The sequence below is a fragment of the Bombina bombina genome, chromosome 3 (genome assembly GCF_027579735.1).
Source record: "Bombina bombina isolate aBomBom1 chromosome 3, aBomBom1.pri, whole genome shotgun sequence".
Lineage (NCBI taxonomy): Eukaryota > Metazoa > Chordata > Amphibia > Anura > Bombinatoridae > Bombina > Bombina bombina.
The window spans coordinates 279,228,389-279,250,305 of record NC_069501.1 but is presented as its reverse complement, the minus strand read 5'-3'; the positions used below and the strand labels follow the sequence as shown (position 1 = coordinate 279,250,305).

At 39.1% G+C, this 21,917-nt stretch overlaps 1 protein-coding gene across 1 annotated transcript in view; it reads right to left on the bottom strand.

The window, feature by feature from the left end:
* Nucleotides 1-13,512, bottom strand: part of TEKT1 (tektin 1) — a 70,251-nt gene extending 56,739 nt beyond the window's left edge. Inside the window, exons 1-3 of the mRNA XM_053704611.1 lie at nucleotides 13,369-13,512; nucleotides 9,932-10,143; nucleotides 3,288-3,453 (exon numbers count right to left, since the gene is read on the bottom strand). Coding sequence (XP_053560586.1) covers nucleotides 3,288-3,453; nucleotides 9,932-10,121 — 356 coding nt within the window. The 5' untranslated portion in view covers nucleotides 10,122-10,143; nucleotides 13,369-13,512. The remainder of the gene's footprint in view (nucleotides 1-3,287; nucleotides 3,454-9,931; nucleotides 10,144-13,368) is intronic.
* Between the last annotated feature and the right edge of the window lie 8,405 nt (nucleotides 13,513-21,917).

Genomic DNA, 21,917 nt, shown 5'->3' with positions numbered 1-21,917 from the left:
GGGATAGAAAGGTGAAAATTGAAATGTATGGGTGCATATACTTCGTATACTTTCATTATCAAAAATGCTTCTAGTAAGTTATTACTGTTTTTCAGAAATAAATGTTACTTCAAGGGATAGAAAGATCAAGAATAAAATGTGCATGTACTCATGTATACTACACCTTCTCAGTCAGAAGTGAATTATTCACAAAACACACTACCGCTAGCTCTTTGAGCTTACATACTGGGCCTGTACAGCATATGTGCGTATGGCGCAGAAAAACAGTAATACATTTCTCTAGAAGTATTGTTGCTAATGGAAGTGTACCCTGTACTGCATAAATGCTTCTATTTAAAACTCAAATGCACATTTCAATTTCCCCCTTTCTCTCCCTTAAAGGGACATTAAACACTAAATAAATGATAGATAGAATGATGCATTCAAAGAAAATATTAGTCTGAGAATAACATGTAGATGTATGTTTTAAACTTTCATTGAACAAAAGAAGACAGCGCCTCATAGTGCAAGTAAGTTCCAAAAAGATGGGATCACAATAGGAGACAAGCTTGCGGCCGAGAAACGCGTTTAAAGCTCATAAAATAAATTGTTCTTATTCCTTTTTATTCAAGCCTGATTATTTTGGCTTCCTTATATTACCATTTATTTGGTCACTTTCAAAACAGTTTTTTCCTCCACAATATCACCGCGGAGAGATTTCCTTGAACACTATCCTTAAGTGTCTGCTGCACGCAGTGAAAAGCTGCTTGTTCCAATACAGCACGGCTCCAGACGATCCCTTCTCAACTCGTGGAGGAGAGCCCACAGCTGCATTTTTGGAAGTTTGGAATTTCTAGATATTCTGTTTGATCAGACAGTTCCAAGACCAGCTGCCTGCTGCACTTCAACACCACCATTGTGTCAAAATCCCCATTCAACCCTCAGAGACACTGACGGTTTGAGATACCATTCTCTAACACCCCTTGGGACTTTTGCACGATAAGCATTTCTAATAATAATTGTTGTCATTATATTGCTAATGCATTTGAATGTTATTGCCATTTTTTGCTATTGTTATCAATTGCTACCATTTTAATATGTGACATTACTTTTGTTATGCATAAGAATTAATTCTTTATCACACACTATACATTTTATGTGTTACAACTTTGTCACACTGTGACTTTTTTATTATATATTTTTTTCTACAACATCGTACTTTTTCACCATAGAGCCTAGATTAGTTTTTCTGGTTATCTAATACGCTCTTACTGGAAGCTTTTTGGCGCTCTCTATCACTATACTGCTGTATGGTTTTTTCTTTTAAACTTTCATTACCTGTTTAAATATTGACAAAATATTTGTAAAGTTTTAGTGTCTATAAAACAATGGGAGCTGCCATGTTGTAACTTAGGTTCCCTTCTCTGCTGTGGCCAATTAGAGACAGTTATAAATAGGTCACTAGAGGGTGCAGCCTATGGCTGTGTGGAATAGGTGTTCTGTACTACCATTTCTAACAGGAACTGAAAAGCTCACAATTTCAGAATGGAATTACAGGAAAAGGGGACAAAATAAATAATGAAATTATACTGCAGTTTTATTTATATATATGATTTATCGTTTTATATTACCATCTCAAAGTGTTTAATGTCCCTTTATAGATAACAGAAATATTATAACACTGTTATTACACTGTATTATACTGTGACCACTGGATACTTCATAATGTTATCTGGCTGGCATTTGAATAAATCTGTATAAGGTATCTATTTCTTCAAATCTTATATATCATATTTCCATACTTTTCTTGTTTTCAGTGCCCCTTCCAATGTTTCTCTCTTAAAGGGACATAAAACTCAAAATGTTTCTATCGTGATTCAGATAGAGCATACCATTTAAAAAAAAATGTTTTCAATTTGCTTCTGTTATTAAATTTGCTTTGTTATTTTATTCTTGTTGAAGAGCATACCTAGGTAGGTAGCGTGCACATGTCTGACAGTGTGCACTGCTGCCATCTAGTGCACAAAAATAACATTGTTAAAAAGCATTGTTGCAAAACTGCTACCATACAGTCCTCCAGATATGTGAACGCTCCTAAATTTGATAGCTGTAAATTGGAAACTTTTTTATTTTAATTGTATTTTTTATCTGAAGCATGAAATTAAAAAAAAAGGATTTCATGTCCCTTTAAAGGAATAATCTAGTCAAAATGAAACTTATATGATTCAGATAGAGTATGCAATTTAAAGGGATACTGAACCTAAATGTTTTCTTTTATTATTCAGATAGAGCATGCAATTTTAAGCAACTTTATAATTTACTCCTAGGGGCCGAATTATCAAGCTCCGAATAGAGCTTGATGCCCCAGTTTCTGTGCGAGCCTTTAGGCGAATCTGCAGGGGGCGGCATTGCACAAGCAGTTCTGGTAAACTGCTTGTGCAATGTTAAATGCCGACAGCGTATTCTGTCGGCATTCATCGATGTCTGTCGGACATGATACCCTATAGCGTATCTTGTCGGACAGACATTGATAAATCAGCCCCCTATTTTAATTTTTGGTATTTTGATTTGAAAAAGCAGGAATGTAAGCATAGCAGCCGGCCCATATTTGTTCAGCACCCTGGATAGCGCCTGGATAGCGCTTGCTGATTGGTGGCTACATGTAGCCACCAATCGCCAAGCACAACCCAGGTGTGAACAAAAGATGGGCCAGCTCGTAAGCTTACATTACTGCTTTTTTAAATAAAGATACCAAAAGAACGAAGAAAAAATTATAATAGGAGTCAATTAGTAAGTTGCTTAAAATTGCATGCTCTATCTAAATCATGAGAGCTTAATTTTGACTAGACTATTCCTTTAAAGGACCAGTCAACACATTAGATTTGCATAATCAACAAATGCAAGATAACAAGACAATGCAATAGCACTTAGTCTGAACTTCGAATGAGTAGTAGATTTTTTTATAACAAATTTCAAAGTTATGTATATTTCCACTCCCCTTGTACCATGTGATAGCAATCAGCCAATCACAAATGCATATACGTATAGTCTGTGAATTCTTGCACATGCTCAGTAGGATCTGGTGACTCAAAAATTGTAAATATAAAAGACTGCACTTTTTTTTTAATGAAAGTAAATTGGAAAGTTGTTTAAAATTACCTGCTGTATCTGAATCATGAAAGTTTAATTTAACCTGAGTGTCCCTTTAAGTAACAATGTTAAATCCTGCATAGGGGGCAGCAAAGGATCTGCCACTGTGTACACATCACAGGGAATAGTGGCACCTGTACACTTCTTTATCCCATTACCTTTCTATTAAACATTGTTGTGCAATGGCTAGAGGCTCCTTGCAACCCTCCAGAGCATTCTCCAGGCGAATCTTAAATACCAGCAGCTGTTCTATCTCATTCGCTGTTTCTTCAAGTTTCGTATCTAACTCTTTCTTCCAAAACTCGATCTCCTCCTGCCTCTGCTCTGCACAAGAGAAAATGATCAGGAATCAATGGATGCACAGTTTGAGTGTTTGCTAGTTAGGAGCTTCATTGGACACTTTTCTTATGCTTTCTCCTGCTTTGTTAACTTATATAGCAGTTGTAAGGCATTTTTTTATTTCATTATTTGTATCTATTTTTGTTTTACTAGGGAGTGATAGTTATTTATCATAATGTGTAATAATGAAAGAGAAAAAAGTGAGATATAGTGAAAGAAAGTGTTTAATAAAAGTTATAATAAAGGAGAATCTAGATAATGTCAAAACAGTGAAAATGATCTAGTAACTGATAATGAATTATCATAAGGTGTAATAGTGAAAAAAAGTGAAATACAGTGAAAGAATTGCTAGAGAGCGTTTTATTATTAAAGGGACACTGAACCCAAATGTTTTCTTCCGTGATTCAGATAGAGCATGCACTTTTAAGCAACTTTCTAATTTACTTCTATTATCAATTATTCTTCCTTCTCTTGCTATCTTTATTTGAAAAAGAAGGCATCTAAGCTAAGGAGCCAGCAAATGTTTGGTTTCAGAACCATGGACAGCACTGGTTTATTGGTGTTGTCCAATCAGTAAGGACAACCCAGGTTGTTCACCAAAAATGGGCCAGCATCTAAACTTACATTCTTGCTTTTCAAATAAACATACCAAGAGAATGAAGAAAAATTGATAATAGGAGTAAATTAGAAAGTTGCTTAAAATTGCATGCCCTATCTGAATCACGAAAGAAAAAATTTGGGTACAGTGTCCCTTTAATATTATATAGTTAATTAGTGTATTGAATTCAATGACAAGAAAGAAGAGAACAAAAAATTAAAAAAGTGTAAATATATAAATTAAAGTAATAAAATAATATATATATACTCTTCATATCCACTACTAAGTCAGATCCAAAACCTCTCTCTCTCGTTCTTTTGTCACGCTTGCATTATAGCCAATCAGTGCCCTATCATAAGTAACTCCACGGGCGTGAACACAATGTTATCTATATGGCACACATGAACTAATGCCATCTAGCTGTGAAAAACTGTTAAATGCATTCAGATATGAGCCTTCAATTAGCATATGAGCCTACCTAGGTTTAGCTTTCAACTAAGAATACCAAGAGAACAGCAGGGGAGCTATTCAAAAGAACAAAAAGCTACCTCGGCCACCTTAAAGGAATATAAAAGTAATTTTGCTATTATTGTTGCATAAAAAGTGAGTATTTTAATATATATTTTATAATATATATATTTTTTTTTATTTACTGAGAGAAAAAAAACTATTTTTGTTTTCTTGTTTGTGAGGCTTGTCACTGGCCACCAATAAAGCTTTGGGATTTCTGTTTATCAACCAGTGGCCAATAACTCTTCAAGATCTAGCTGTACACAGACACACACTTCCTGTTAACTTCAAAATCAAAATAAACAGTGTTTTCATGAAAAAATGTAAAAAAAAAAGGAAATTGGAGAGTTGTTTAACATCGCTGTGCCTCACCCAGAGCTCATATTCAGGGTAAGTTATACGGAGGCGGCTGGAGCTGCACCAGCAGTGCTTGGCCTGTTACCTCTAAAGCTCCAGGTACCCCCAGAGGAGCGAGAGTAACGTTTTGCGCCGCTCTGAGGTACAGCCTCAGTCACTCCTCCAGGCATTTTTAGTAACATTTAATGAGGAGTATTTTACACTCGGTAAACCCCATTGAATGCTGCTTTTACAGTATTTATACAAACAAATATTATTATTGAGATACCATGACATTATTACTTCATCTTCTTGTAAGAATTCTGCACCTAGGTAATAATTACTGTTGATGTTTATATTAATCAACATTAGTCTGGTTTACCAGCTGATAGTAAGACTAGCAAAATAACCGTAAGAAGAAGCAGCAGCATATCCGGATTAACTTGTATTTAGCCCACATAAAACAATAATGCCATGGAGAGGTATGAACTTACGTGCATGCTTAGAGCAATCGCTTTGTCATAGAAGACTAGCGATACCTGAGATATTTAAAAACACTAATCACAGTTAGCATTAATCTGCATATCTGGCGATGTCACGGAACGTGCAGTCATAGGGGCCGAATTATCAAGGGCCGAACGGCTTCTGTTTCCGCGCGAGCCTTCAGGCTCGCCGGAAACAGTAGTTAAGAAGCAGCGGTCTTAAGACCGCTGCTCCTTAAAGGGACACTCAAGTCAAAATTAAAAAAAATCTACTACTCATTTGAAGTTCAGACTAAGTGCTATTGCATTTTCTTCTTATCATGCATTTGTTGATTATGCAAATCTACTGTATTGCCTGGTCCGTTAACTGGTCCGTCTGCTCTGAGGCTGTGGACATCAATCCGTCCAATCCTATACGATCTGGCTGATTGACACCCCCTGCTAGCGGCCGATTAGCCGCGAATCTGCAGGGGGGGCATTGCATCTGCTGAGCGGATCATGTCGGACAGACCGATGATAAAAAAAAAATCTACTATATAGTACACATTGGTTCCTCCCTTATAGAGGATAATTATTTTATTTAACAAGTTTTTTTCTAACCTATATTTGAGACTTGGATATTTTAAAAATGTAAATAGTTGTATTACTAAATATACCCTTGTTATGATATTTTTCTTCTTATGCATTAAAGGGACATGAGACCTAAAAATGTTTCTTTCATGATTCAGACAGAACATATAATATGAAAAAAATTACAGTTTGCTTCTATTATCAATTTTGCTTCTCATGTTATTCTTTGTTGAAGAGATACCTAGATAGGTAACGTGCACATGTCTGGAGCACTACATGGCAGGAAATAGTGCTGCCACCTAGTGTTCTTGCTAATGTATAACATTCTTGCAAAACTGGTACCATATAGTGCTGCAGACACGTGCACACTCCTGAGCTTATCTTCCTGCTTTTCAACAAAGGATACCAAGAAAACTAAAGAAAATTAGATCATTCAAAAATTAGGTTTCATGTCCCTTTAATTCTAAATACTTTAAAATGGAAAATAGATTTATACATATACATACAATAAATCAATTATATTCACACAATATCTAGTGATATTTCAGTTGAATTATATTTGAATTTTCACAATAATACTGAAACTATTAATTATATTTTTAAAGCGACAGTCTACTTGATTTTTTATTGTTTAAAAAGATATATAGCGCCTTTACTACCCATCCCCCAACTTTGCACAACCAACATTGTTATATTAATATACTTTACAACCTTTAAACCTATACATTTCTGACTGTTTCTAAGTCTCTGCCACTCTGCAAGGGGCGCCAACTCAGTGCATTTTATCAGCTTTTCACAGCCAGGCAGTGCTAGTCATGTGTGCCATATAGATAATATTGTCCTCAGTCCCGTGGAGTTATTTATAAGTCAGCATTAATTGTCTAAAATGCAAGTCTATAAAAAGCACTAAGATAAAGGGAAATCAGCAGAGTTTTAGATACAAGGTAATCACAGAAGTAAAACGTATATTAATATAACAGTGTTTGTTATGCAAAACTGGGGAATGGGTAATAAGGGAATTATCTATGTTTTTAAACAATAAACATTTTCAAGTAGACTGTCCCTTTAAAGGGACAGTAAAATCAAAATTAAACTTTTATGGTTTAGATGGAACATTCAGTTTTAAACAACTTTCCAATTTACTTTTATTGTCAAATTCTGTTTTGTTCTCTGTATCCTTTGTTGACTAACAAATCTAGATAGGCTCAAAGGAACTCAGGAGTGTGCATGTGTTTTGCAACAATTTATAATACTGCTACATAAAGGTATTTTTTTTAAATTCATGATTCAGATATAAAATGCAATTTTATATAACTTTCCAAATTACTTCTATTATCCAATTGTCTTTGTACTCTTGGTATCCTTTGTTGAAGAGTAATACTAGGTAGGCTGATAGGAGCTTATGAGCACTTCTTTAGCAATATATGGCTGCAGTGCTTGTAGCCATGCATAACATTGCTATAAACATTGTTGCAAACACTGCTGCAAGATGGCTAGATGCATGCATGCTCCTGAACCCACCATACTTTACTATTTAACAAAGGATACCAAGAGAACTAAGCAAAATTGATAATAGAAGTAAATTGAAACGCAGTTTAAAATGGTATGCTCTGTCTTATCCATTCAAGTATAATTTTGACGTTACTGTCCGTTTAAAATGTGAACTAGAAAATCAGTGCAGATTTCTAACCCTGGGCGTAGACACATCTGACCCTGGGCGTAGACACATCTGACCCTGGGTGTACACACATCTGACCCTGGGCATACACACATCTGACCCTGGGAGTATACACATCTGACCCTGGGCGTACACACATCTGAGCCTGGGCGTACACACATCTGAGCCTGGGCGTACACACATCTGACCCTGGGCGTACACACATCTGACCCTGGGCTTTCACACATCTGACCCTGGGCATACACACATCTGACACTGGGAGTACACACATCTGACCCTGGGCGTATACACATCTGACCCTGGGCGTATACACATCTGACCCTGGGCATACACACATCTGACCCTGGGCATACACACATCTGACCCTGGGCGTACACACATCTGACCCTGGGCGTACACACATCTGACCCTGGGCGTACACATATCTGACCCTGGGCGTACACACATCTGACCCTGGGCGTACACACATCTGATCCTGGGCATACACACATCTGACCCTGGGCGTACACACAGACCCTGCGCGTACACACATCTGACCCTGCGCATACACACATCTGACCCTGCGCATACACACATCTGACCCTGTGCATACACACATTTGACCCTGTGCATACACACATCTGACCCTGCGCATACACACATCTGACCCTGCGCATACACACATCTGACCCTGCGCATACACACATCTGACCCTGGGTGTACACACATCTGACCCTGGGCGTACACACATCTGACCCTGGGCGTACACACATCTGACCCTGGGTGTACACACATCTGACCCTGGGCGTACACACATCTGACCCTGGGCGTGCACACATCTGACCCTGGGCGTACACATATCTGACCCTGGGCGTACACACATCTGACCCTGTGCATACACACATCTGACCCTGGGCGTACACACATCTGACCCTGGGCGTACACACATCTGACCCTGCGCATACACACATCTGACCCTGGGCATACACACATCTGACCCTGGGTGTACACACATCTGACCCTGCGCATACACACATCTGACCCTGCGCATACACACATCTGACCCTGCGCATACACACACCTGACCCTGCGCATACACACATCTGACCCTGGACGTACACACATCTGACCCTGCGCATACACACATCTGACCCTGGGCATACACACATCTGACCCTGGGCATACACACATCTGACCCTGCGCATACACACATCTGACCCTGGGTGTACACACATCTGACCCTGCGCATACACACATCTGACCCTGCGCATACACACATCTGACCCTGGGCGTACACACATCTGACCCTGCGCATACACACATCTGACCCTGCGCATACACACATCTGACCCTGGGTGTACACACATCTGACCCTGCGCATACACACATCTGACCCTGCGCATACACACATCTGACCCTGCGCATACACACATCTGACCCTGCGCATACACACATCTGACCCTGTGCATACACACATCTGACCCTGTGCATACACACATCTGACCCTGGGTGTACACACATCTGACCCTGGGTGTACACACATCTTACCCTGCGCATACACACATCTGACCCTGGGTGTACACTCATCTGACCCTGGGTGTACAAACTGTCAGAAAGTTATTTGCACAGTTTGATTTTGTACTGTGATTGTACAGATCTTTAGTGTAATCTGGAGAACAGGCCTTAAAGGGACAGTCAACACCAGAATTTTTGTTGTTTAAAAAGATAGATAATCCCTTTATTACCCATTCCCCAGTATTGCAAAACCAACACTGTTATATTAATACACTTTTTATTTCTGTGACTAACTTGTATCTAAGCATCTTCTGACCGCACCTAATCACATGACTTTTAGTTTTATCTATTGACTTGCATTTTAGCCAATTAGTGCAGTGTCTGCCACTAGCGTGATCACAATGCTATCTATATGGCCTACATGAGCTTGCTCTCCCCTGCTGTGAAAAGTAAATAAAATAGAGGCAGACTTCAAGTGCTTATAAATTATCATATGTGCCTCCCTAGGTTTGCTTTCAACTAGAATACCAAGAAAACAAAGCAAAATTGTTGATAAAAGTAAATTGGAAAGTTGTTTAAAATTACATGCCCTATTTGAAAAATGAGGTTTTTTTGGACTTGACTGTCCCTTTAAGTGGTGCTAGTGATCTGTGCTAGTGTTTCTTATTTTATGTGTGTTTTTTTCTTTAGCCAGCATTGTTACAAAAGCACCAGGGAGAAAAGCCTCGTCCAGTTTTATGTTCACCCTGCCAATGTTATCACCAATACAGTAAAATAAATGTGTATGAGACCTACCTAGCTTTTTGTTGACATCTCTTTGAGACTTTTGTGTTGTTTTCTCGATCTCATGTACTAATCTCTGGCTTTCAGCGACGAGTCTCTCTGATCTGGATCTCTCGAGCTCTGCTGAGGTGTAACGTGCCTTGTTTGTCATAGCCCATTCCTGAGGTAGGAACTTCGGTGGCAGATGTACCAGTTTGGCCATTGTGTGTCTTTCTGATTAGGAGCTGGAAAATATTTTTGTTTTCCGATTATTATTTTTTAATTTAGTTTAGAAATCTATATGACCTTTTTTCCATGAATAATCCAATTCTGTACAGTAGCAAACAGCTGCTTGTAGAGAAACCGACAGCTTGAACACCACTAATTAAAAGAAAACTCTATACAAACAGAATATCTAACTATTTTCAACATTTCAGACTTCCACTTTTTTTTATATATATTTTTTAAAGCAATTCATTTTTAAAGAAAGAAACAGAGAAAATAAAAAAAGTTAAATATATAATTGAGTTTTGGTTAAAATAGTAAACAACATACGGTTAAATGAGACACAGCAAAAGTAAATGTAAAAGGTATGGGCAAATATTCGTTATTGGTCATTTGTTTACTAAACCAATGCCAAATATGACCTGGAGGCACCAGCATGTGGCTATTTTACTGTATAACTGCAACACACAAATATGTGTGGGTTATTCACTGAAAAACAACCTTTCAACTTTGTGCATTTACAGGGTACAGAGAATAACAAACTGTTGTCCTCTACATTTCTTTCACTGTAAGGAATAACCTGTTACCCTAGTATGCAGCTGAACACAGTGGTACTGGCAATGCCCTTAAAGGGACATTGTACACTAGATTTTTCTTTGCATAAATGTTTTTTAGATTATCCATTTATATAGCCCATCTGGGAGTGTTTTTATAAAAATGTATAGTTTTGCTTATTTTTTAAGAACATTGTGCTGATTTTCAGACCCACAGTACCAGATGTATACACGTGTTTACAGACTCCTGCAGGCTCCTGTTTATGTTTTTGTCTTTTCATATGCAGGGGAGGGGGAGGTGGAGAGTGCCTGCTCTTTTTAATATTTTTAGACCAGTATCTGTGCATACTCTTCTTTAAAGTAGTGTCTATTACATGCAGTTATATGAAAATTGGTGTATACTGTCCCTTTAAGTTATTTATATTGCCACTTTCTCCTGTAATAAAACTCGGAAAATTGTGTGATTTTTCCTGTTCCTACGAGAGGTTTAAGGGCATTCTACTCCACACTTCAAAAGCCCAGCCCTGCTGCTACATTCTGCACAGTGATTTCTTGAACAGTGAAGGAGGTCAAATCCTGCAATTACAAGGTATTAAAGTGGCATTGTGTTTGAAGATGTTATCTGTTCCTTTTAAAGAGAATGTTTCAAAATGCATTAGGGTTGGGTTTTTTGTTTGTTTTATTTTTTTAAGAGACATGAACCCCAAACTTTTTATTTTATGGTTTAGATAGAACATACAATTTTAAACAATGAATATCCTTAGTTAAAGAAGGAACAATGCACTACTGGGAGCTAGCTGAACACATCAGGTGAGCCAATGATAAGAGGCAAATATGCGCAGCCACCAATCAGCAGCTAGCTCCCACTAGTGCATTTCTGCTCCTGAGCCTACCGGTACACTTTTCAACAAAGAATAGCAAAATAACAAAGCATATGTGATAATAAAAGTACATTGAAAAGGTGTTTAAATGTGTATGCAGTATCTGAATTAAAGGGACACTCAAGTCAAAATTAAACTTTCATTATTCAGATAGAGCATGCAATTTTAAACAACTTTCCCATTTACTTCCATTAACAAAATGTGCACAGTCTTTTTATATTTAAAAATTTTGAGTCACCAACTCCTACTGAGCATGTGCAAGAATTCACAGAATAAACGTGTATGCATTTGGGATTGGCTGATGGCTGTCACATGGTACAGGGGGAGTGGAAATAGACATAACTTTTACAATTGTCAGAAAAAAAATCTACTACTCATTTGAGGTTCAGACTAAGTGCTATTTCATTGTCTTGTTATCATTTGTTGATTATGCAAATCTACTGAGTTGACTGGTCCTTTAAGAAACTTTCAGTTTGACTTTAATATCCCTTTATGTGTTCCTGAGCTGAGTAAACAAACTTTTTTTGTCTAGGAGCTATAAATTTATACATACACTAATAAATATAAATAAACGCTATTTATAATGATGTATTCAAAGAAAAGCTAATAGTATTCTGGTGAGTTATTTAAATGTATATTAGGCATTTAAATATTAAAAAATAGTGGTAACGTTTTATTCTCTATAAGAATGAATACTAAGGGGCCGATTTATCAAGTGTCTGTCCGACATTGCACAATCAATTCTGGTGAACTGCTTGTGCAATGCCGCCCCCCGCTGATTTGAGGCCAATCGGATGCTAGCAGGGGGTGTCAATCAGCCCGATCGGGCGGATTGCAGACTGCAGCCTCAGAGGCAGAGGACCAGTTAAAGGGACACTGAACCCAAATTTTTTCTTTTATGATTCAGATAGAGCATGCAATTTTAAGCAATTTTCTAGTTTACTCCTATTATCAATTTGTCTTCATTCTCTTGCTATCTTTATTTGAAAAAGAAGGAATCTAAGCTAAGGAGCCAGCAAATTTTTGGTTAAGGACCATGGACAGCACTTTTTTATTGGTGCTGTCCAATCAGCAAGGACAACCCAGGTTGTTCACCAGAAATGGGCCGGCATCTACACTTATATTCTTGATTTTCAAAGAAACATACCAAGAGAACAAAGAAAATTTGATAATAGGAGTAAATTAGGAAGTTGCTTAAAATTGCATGCTCTATCTGAATCACAAAAGAAAAATTTTGGGTTCAGTGTCCCTTTAAGGAGCAGCGGTCTTAAGACCGCTGCTTCATAACTGCTGTTTCCGGCAAGCATGAAGGCTCGCGCAGAAACAGGGGCATCAGGGGCCATTCGGCCCTTGATAAATCGGCCCCTTAAAGTTTCCCTATGTTTAAAAGCCTGTTAGCTTATCTCTTCTGCTAAGACCAGATGATAACAATTATAAATATTAGCTGCTAGAGTAATTTAGGTGTCTGCCTCCAAGGGTGAGCTTGAAGAGTCAGATTTGATGTTCAGGCCCAGCATTTGGTAGTAGGCTAGAAGGAGGAGAACAATATTTTATACTAGATAAATAATAATAATATTTTTAAAGTATTTTAATACAAATAACAATAAGATTATAAACCATTTAACATCTTATAGCACAATTATTTATTGGATATTTGAGTTATTTTAGTTATAACTACTGAACATTTTGCCCTGTGGAAATATTTACAGACATCGTGGAGCCATATAGATTTCTGATAGTCTGATTAAGAATTGTCGAGACAAGAGAGGAAATTAAACATTACATCTACACAAGCTTAGTTATTTCTTACCTGATGTTTGATTAACACTATTAGGTAGCGAGATCTGCAATATACCATACGGATCCTCCTCACTGCTCTGGGCTAGAAAACAAGCCAGTAACCATAGGAACCGTGATGACGCGTCTCTATAACAACAGGGAGCCGCCTTCATAGTCCTAGAATGGTATAGAGTTTCGAATCATAGCACCCTGCAGTGAGAATTTAGCCAGCGCCCAGCCTTATTGTTATAAGTGCGCTGTGCGAGACGGGAAGATTGTCTTCACAGGTCTAGCAGCGTCTGCAGAGGATCTGTAATACAAAGGCTCGATAAGAAACAAACAAATGGTACTGATAAGTGGAGCCAAATGACAACGTCCCTACAAAAAGTGTGGCTAATATACGCCGTTTATATGTATCTATAATCTAAGAAATACACTAACCTATACTGAATAGATTAAGAATGCAAAATGATTAAATTAGCTAATTTCCAACATCAATAAATAAAACAATATGCATGACTGATTGAGAGATGATAGGTCGGTATATAGTAGATTTTATATATATATATATATATATATATATATATATATATATATATATATATATATATATATATATATATATATAAAAAACATATATGTGTCTGTGTGTGTGTATAGCACACATGTTTTAGCAAGATATACTGTATGCCATTAACAGGTTTAAAATAATCAATTGGTTTTACCCTGAAAGCTAACTACATACCTCCCAACATTTCAAAAGAGGGACCCCCCCCCCCCCCCCCCGCAAAAAAAATATGTGGGCGGGGCTTAAAAAACCATAAGACCAAAGTAATATAAATAAAATTATTAATAAATTCATAGATTTTAATACACTTAGGCAGCAAATCAAACACAAGCTCAAACCATTGGTATGGCTATGTGAGCTATGTATTTAATTATCCTTTGCACAGACATTGCTAAATATTTTTATCTTAATTGGACATTTAATAATAAATTCTTTAAAACTGCTCTCTGCATTCCCCATTAATATTCTAAATTCTGGCCTTTAAAGTCAGCAAAAATGCACAGTAGCACACTACATAGTATACACTTATACATGCAGATACACACAAACACTACATAGCATACACTTACACATGCAGATACACACACACTACATAGCATACACTTATACATGCAGATACACACACACTACATAGCATACACTTACACATGAAGATACACACACTACATAGCATACACTTACACATGAATATACACACACACTACATAGCATACACTTATACAGGCAGACACACACACACATTACATAGCATACACTTATACATGGAGCATACACTTCTACATGCAGATACACAGACACTACATAGTATACTACATAGTATACACTTATACATGCAGACACACACACACACACTACATAGCATACACTTATACATGCAGATACACACTTATACATGCAGATACACATACACACTGCATAGCTTACATTTATACATGCAGACATACACACACTACATAGCATAAACTTATACATACAGATACACACACAGTTATGGATACAGATAGACACACACTACATCATATATGGGTATCTGTAATTCATTGTATGGGGTCCTGGGGTTGGTAAGCACATTAGCTGGCAGTCTACGGCTGCCACTGTTCTTTACCCTGGTATTAGCACTGCTCATTGTATAAAACTGAAGGCATGCTAGTATTATCACCAGGGGTTAGATATCATCACTACCAGAGGTAGGTTAGAGAGGTCACCATTACCCGTGGTCAGAGTGTATACAGCCTTCTTACTCCTGCTTAACCCACACACCATTCCTTTTCCACAGGGAATGTAACAGGTATCTAACCATGTGAGAGCAAAGCCAGCTGCTTCTGAGTATGGGCCCAATAGAATTAAAAAAAAAAAAAAAAAAAACTTTTTTTTTTTCTTTTTTAAATGCCTGGGGCAAATCGGGACAGATGGCTAGCAACTCGGGACAGAGGGACAGACCCCTAAAATCGGGACTGTCCCGCGAAAATCGGGACAGTTGGGGGGTATGTAACTATAATCCATAAGAGTGTCGCCTCTAGTGTGTCTCCAAATACTAGAGACTTTGCTCTATCTTGTATATGTTATATATCTGACCGCTGTCATCATAATATACTATTTATTTTACCAGTGTTATATTCCATAGTATTGGTACTCAGGTATACACATTTGTTATCCCTTTAACCTTTCAACTTCTTACTGGGAGCACAACAATAATCATTTATTATTATTATTATTAGTTATTTGTAGTGCGCCAACAGGTTCTGCAGTGCTAAAGACATGCGGTCTAATATGCAAGGTGACAGTTATGAGAGATGGATAGAGGGCCCTGCCAAGAGTTTCACTGTTGTAAATCATCTCTCATGAAAGTGATCTAAAAGGCAGCTAGGCTCGTAGGCTTACACGCTAAGGGGGTTTAAGGGGATAACTAAAGGAGGAGAGGAACTAAGATAGAAAAATATTAGCGTATATTATATGCATCCCTAAACAGTAGAGTCTTGCCCTTGAAAGTTTGAAAATTAGGGTAGAGTCGTGTAGAGCGAGGCAGAGAGTTCCACAAAATAGGGGCCAGTCTGGAGAAGTCTTGTAGACGGGAATTTAAGGAGGTAACTATGATGAGAGTGGGAAGTGATGTCACCGGATTGGGGACGGGGCTTAAGTCCGTTTGTCTGTGTCGCAGTTACTTAGTGAGATCAATGCTACCAGATGTATATTTCCATGCTCTACAATAAAATAGAGTTGTACCATCTTTGCTGTGTCCTGCATCTCATGACATGGTGTCAGAAGTTCTTGCCTGCGCTTCTGTTTCCTGATCGATGACGATGTCAAAGTTTACCCCACCTGAGCCTTTTTATTTCTCTCAGCCTGCAGCTTGGCCCACATGTAATTCTCTTTTATACTCTATGGGGAAAGATGTGGAGCCAGTGTTCAATGCTTTTACTTTCCAAGAAGGGGAAGAATTTGACTTATATAGTTATGAATAAACTCAGTTATGAATAAACTCAGTGCCAATTTTGTGCCCAAAAGAAATGTGATTCATGAGCGGGCTTGTTTTCACAAACGTGCTCAGCGTGTGGGAGAATCTGTGGAGTCATTTGTGCGCAGCCTGTATGAACTAGCTGAATTCTGTGAGTTTGGCGTTGCTATAGAAGAGCAAATCAGAGATAGAATAGTCATTGGAATTCAGAAGTCTCACTGAAACTACAGTTAGAGTCTGATTTAACATTAGATGGGGCTATTAGGATGGCCCGCCAGAGTGAACTGATGAAAAAGCAAAGTGCTGATCTGAGGTCTGAGAGTATTGTGGATGAAGTGCAGCAGTTCAGGAGAGCTGCTAGTGAAAGGCACAGTTTGAGCGGTAGACCTAAGACAACAGATAGGCGTAGAAGTGGATGGGCGCAGCATGCCCGATGCACACGGTACAACGTGCCCATGATCAGAGTGTCATATGCCCTGTTAAAGACAAAAAATGTAGAAAATGTAACAGGATGGGCCATTTTGAAGTGGTGTGTAAGACTGAATATATTAAAGAGATGCAGGTGGATAGCGACCAGGAGGGTCAAGAAGTGTCCTTCGTGGGGTCTGTTGTTGAACGGCCGGGTTCAGAAGATGATTGGAGGGTTACTCTCACTGTAATGGGAGCCAAAGTTGCCTTTAAGATTGACACAGGAGCAGACATCACTGTAATGTCCCTTGCAGCATTCATAAAACTGCCTTGACAGCCCCAGCTGGCAAAAGTTACAACAAAAGTTCATAGTCCTGGTGGCCGCATTGATTGTGCGGGAAAATTTCTTGCCAGCTGCGAGTACAAGCAAAGGAAATTCACCATGTGGGTGCATGTGATTAGAGGTCAGTGTGTTAACAATTTATTGAGCAGAAAAGCAGCCTGTGGTTTGGGCTTAGTAGTCAGAGTGAATGAAATCTCAGAAGATATGTTTGGTGAATTGGGCCTACTGAATTGCAACCCAGTCCGCATATCACTTAAAGGTGACGCAGTCCCATACAGCATTACAACTCCCCGTAGAATTCCGTTCCCGCTCATGCCTCAAGTGGAGAGGGAGCTTCTGCTTATGAAGAGTATGGGGGTTATTGAAGAGGTTGTTGAAGCAACTGACTGGTGTGCCCCCATTGTGCCTGTTGCGAAGAAAAACGGGAAGGTACGCATCTGCATAGACTTGAAAAGACTGAATGAGGCGGTGAAGAGAGAGAGATATGTGCTGCCAACACTTGAAGACATAGCTCCGAAATTGGCTGGGGCGAAGTTCTTCTCTAAATTGGATGCTTCTAGCGGCTTCTGGCAGATACCTCTAGATCCAAAGTGCCGCAAACTGACTACCTTCATCACCCCGGTAGGTCGGTTTTGCTTCTGCAGACTCCCCTTCGGGATATCCTCTGCTCCTAAAATCTTTCAAAGAGAAATGAGTTCTCTCCTAAGAGACCACGTGGGCACGGCAGTCGTCATGGACGACATCTTGGTGTATGGGTCTACATTGGAGGAACATGATCAGCAACTGAGCTGCGTGCTGCAGACTTTTAGAGAGTCCAGGCTGAAGTTAAATAAAGAGAAATGCCATTTTAGGAAAGCTGAGTTATGTTACTTTGGGCATATCATCAATGGGGATGGCATCAAGCCAGACCCCGAGAAAATTTGTGCTATTAAACAGATGAAAAGTCCTTCTGATGTACATGAGCTGAGACAAATATTGGGCCTTGTAAATTATATGGGCAGGTTCCTCCCAGATTTATCCACTATACTACACCCTATCACAGAGTTACTAAAGAAAGATGTTGCCTGGATCTGGGGACCTTCACAGAAAGAATCTTTTATGCAGGTCAAGTCCCTGCTGGGGTCTGCCCCAGTGTTGGGGTTCTACGACCCTTCCAAAAAGACTGTGGTTAGTGCTGATGCGAGCAGTTATGGGTTAGGGGCCGCAGTTGATTGAAAACAAACTACAGCCCATCGCCTACTGTTCCCGTACATTGACGGCTTCTGAGTCAAAATACGCCCAAATTGAGAAAGAGTGCCTGGCGGCAGTTTGGGCCTGTGAGCGCTTTCAGCGTTACCTAGTGGGTTTAGAGAAATTTAGTCTGGAGACTGACCAGTCCCTCTAATCAACTCCTATGATATTGACAAAACACCCCTAAGATGCCAGAGACTTGATAATGAGGCTGCTCAGGTTCAACGTTCAGGCAGTGAATGTGCCGGGGAAACAACTGGTTGTGGCGGACACACTGTCCAGGCTCCCGCTGGCTGCTGCTGAAGAGTCTTCAACGGAATCGGATGTGAAAGTGTATGTAGATTCAGTTCTGGCCTCCAAGTCCATCTCTTCAGGGAAGCTAGAACAAATAAAGAAAGAGACATATTTAGATACAGACCTTCAAGAAGTTATAAAGTACATAAAAGAAGGTTGGCCCGAGAGTCGGGCAGCCTGGATGTCTTTAAGTTCTTACCAGTCAGAAAGGTCGCAGCTCACGGAGCTGGATGGGTTGGTGCTGTTCCAGGACCGCATTGTTATTCCTGTTAGCATGCGGCAGGAGATATTAAACAGGATTCACGATGGCCACTTAGGCATTACAAAGTGCAGAGAAAGGGCAGCTACGGCAGTATGGTGGCCTGGAATCAGTTCCGACATTGCAAGCCATGTGTCTAAATGTGCCTTTTGCCAGGAACGCCGGCCTACTCAGAGAAGAGAGCCCTTGATTTCTACTCCGCTGCCTGCAGGTCCGTGGCAGAAAATAGCTTCTGATTTGTGCGAACTGCACAGGAAAAAGTTCCTAGTCGTGATCGACTACTATTCCAGGTATTTGGAAATTGCACCTTTGAATGAAATCACAAGTCAAGCCGTTATCACTCGTCTCAAGAGTTTGTTCGCCCGGTGGGGCATACCAATGGAGTTGGTGAGTGATAACGGAATGCAGTTCCCTTCCACAGAGTTCAGTTCTTTCAGCAGAGAATATGATTTTATACATTCCACGTCAAGTCCACATTACCCGCAGGCCAACTGAATGGCTGAAAGGGCAGTTCAAACAACAAAATTCATTTTGAAGCAATGTGAGTCGTACCTGGCCCTCTTGTCCTATAGGGCGACTCCCATTCAAGCCACGGGGTTTAGACCGGCACAGCTGATGCTAGGACGCCAGATTCGCACCACCTTACCCTCTGAGGGTGTCTTCCAGCTAACTAGCTCTATTCCTCGGGACGAAGTCCTTAGGAGGGATGAAGAGGCAAAAAGGGGCTATTGATTCTTCTACGACAGGAGACATTCTGTGAGGCCCTTGCAGGAGCTGAATGCGGGGCAAAGTGTCAGAATTAAACTGGATGATGAGAAGAAATGGAAGACGCCTGCTACGGTAATTGGACGCTCTCCATAACCAAGGTCTTATGTAGTCCTTACTGATGGAGGGACAGTTACACGCCGTAATCGAAAACATCTTCAGCCTGTACCTGAGAGTTTGGAACTGGATGCCTCAGTACCACCGCCGGTGGGATACCCTGTTTTAAAAGGGGTGCCTTCCCCTCAGCAAGATCACGGGGATATGTCTTTGCCTCCAGCAGACTCTCAATCACCTTCTTCTGTATCAGAGGACAGTTCATGTAGAGTTACATCAAGCGGAAGAGTGGTGAAACTTCCGGCCCGATATCGGAATTAACTTTAGTTAGAACAGTGACCGGAAGTATGGGCAGAATAATCCCATGGTCACTGTGGACTAGGGTAGTCTACCCCCATATTCAAGTCAGGATGTAATTCATGTTGTTTATATTTTCTGTAACTTGTTATTTGTTATATACTATACAAAACTGTTGTTGTATACCTTGTTATTTGTTATATTCAAATGAGAAAAAAAATGTGTATGCTTTGTCCTTTGAAAAGGGAGATGTGATGAGAGTGGGAAGTGACGCCACCGGATTGGGGGCGGGGCTTAGGTCCGTTTGTCTGTGTCGCAGTTACTTAGTGAGATCAATGCTACCAGATGTATATTTCCATGCTCTACAATAAAATAGAGTTGTACCGTCTTTGCAGTGTCCTGCATGTGTCCTGCATCTCATGACAGTAACAAGAGAGGAGGTCATGAGCAGAGCAAATGGAACAGGATGGCGAGTATCTGGAGACTAGGTCAGAGATTTAGGGTGGAACAGTGTTATTGAGAGCTTTAAAATTTAGAGTCAGGATTTCATGTTTTATTCTGAAGGTTAGAGGAAGCCAGAGAAGGGACTGGCAGAGAGGTGCAGCAGATGAGGAGCAACTTGTAAGGAAGATCAGCCTGGCAGAAGCATTTATTATGGATTGCAAGGGAGATAGACGGCAGCTAGGGAGGCCGGAGAGGATGGAGTTGCAATAGTCAATGCGGGAAATGCGATTAGTGGATTTAAGTCTTAGTTGTGTCTTGTGTGAGGAAGTGACAAATTTTGGAGATGTTTCTAAGGTGGAGGCGGCAAGAATTGGCCAAAGACTGGATGTGGGGAGTGAGAGATCTGAGTCAAGTGTGACCCCAAGACATCGGGCATGCAGGGTTAGGGTAATGATATTATTATCAACAGTTAGAGAAAGTTGATGGATAGGGTTTTTGGAAGAAGGGGGAAAAATTAGCAGCTCAGTTTTTGAGAGATTTATGCACTTAACTTTTCCAATGATGAATTTATTACGGAGCTGAATCAAATAATTTTGTTATCTCATGTATGGATTTATGTATGTATTTTTTTTATTATTTGACAACTAGTTCAAATGATTTAGCTCCACACTCACAGATTTATATTTGCACTTAATTTTTCTAATGATGAATTTATTAAGGAGCTGAATCAAATAATTTTATCTCATGTATGGATTTATGTATGTATTTAATTATTTGACAACTTGTTCAAAATTATGTTGATTGTTGATAATTATCAGCATGACTACGGGGTCACATTTTGGTGCTATTTTAAAACTTAGGGGGAGGGGCTAAAGGGTATTTAAGATCACTTTGTTTCACTATGTTGTTTGGTCTGAGGAAGGGGTCTGTGGACCCAGAAAAGTCACTATGATATAACAAAATAAATCTATTTCTTTTCACAAATCCAGTGAGTACAGTCTATATATGTTTTACTATTTAAATTTAATCTTGAGTAAGCACCCTGGATGTTGACTACCTGGCAGTGAGAGTGAAGATACTTGTGGGATTTACATATATATATTTATATATATATATATATATATATATATATATATATATATATATATATATATATATATATATATATATATATATAATGCATACATTGGACCCCTTTTTAGTCAAACACTTTGCCATATACTATATCCCTTTTACCTTTTAAAACCTTTTTTATTATTTTTTTTATTAAAAAGTGTATATATAAAGTGTATCTTTATTTTAATATGTTTTGTGCAACTTTTTTTAACCCTTACAGTTTACTTCAAGTTTAAAGTTGCTCTAAATATTCTAGTGCAGTTTCCGCTTTCGCTTGAGTGCAAACTATAACTTTCAACTTGTAATACCAGCGCTATTTAGTGTGGTTGTGATTTCCATTGAAAGTA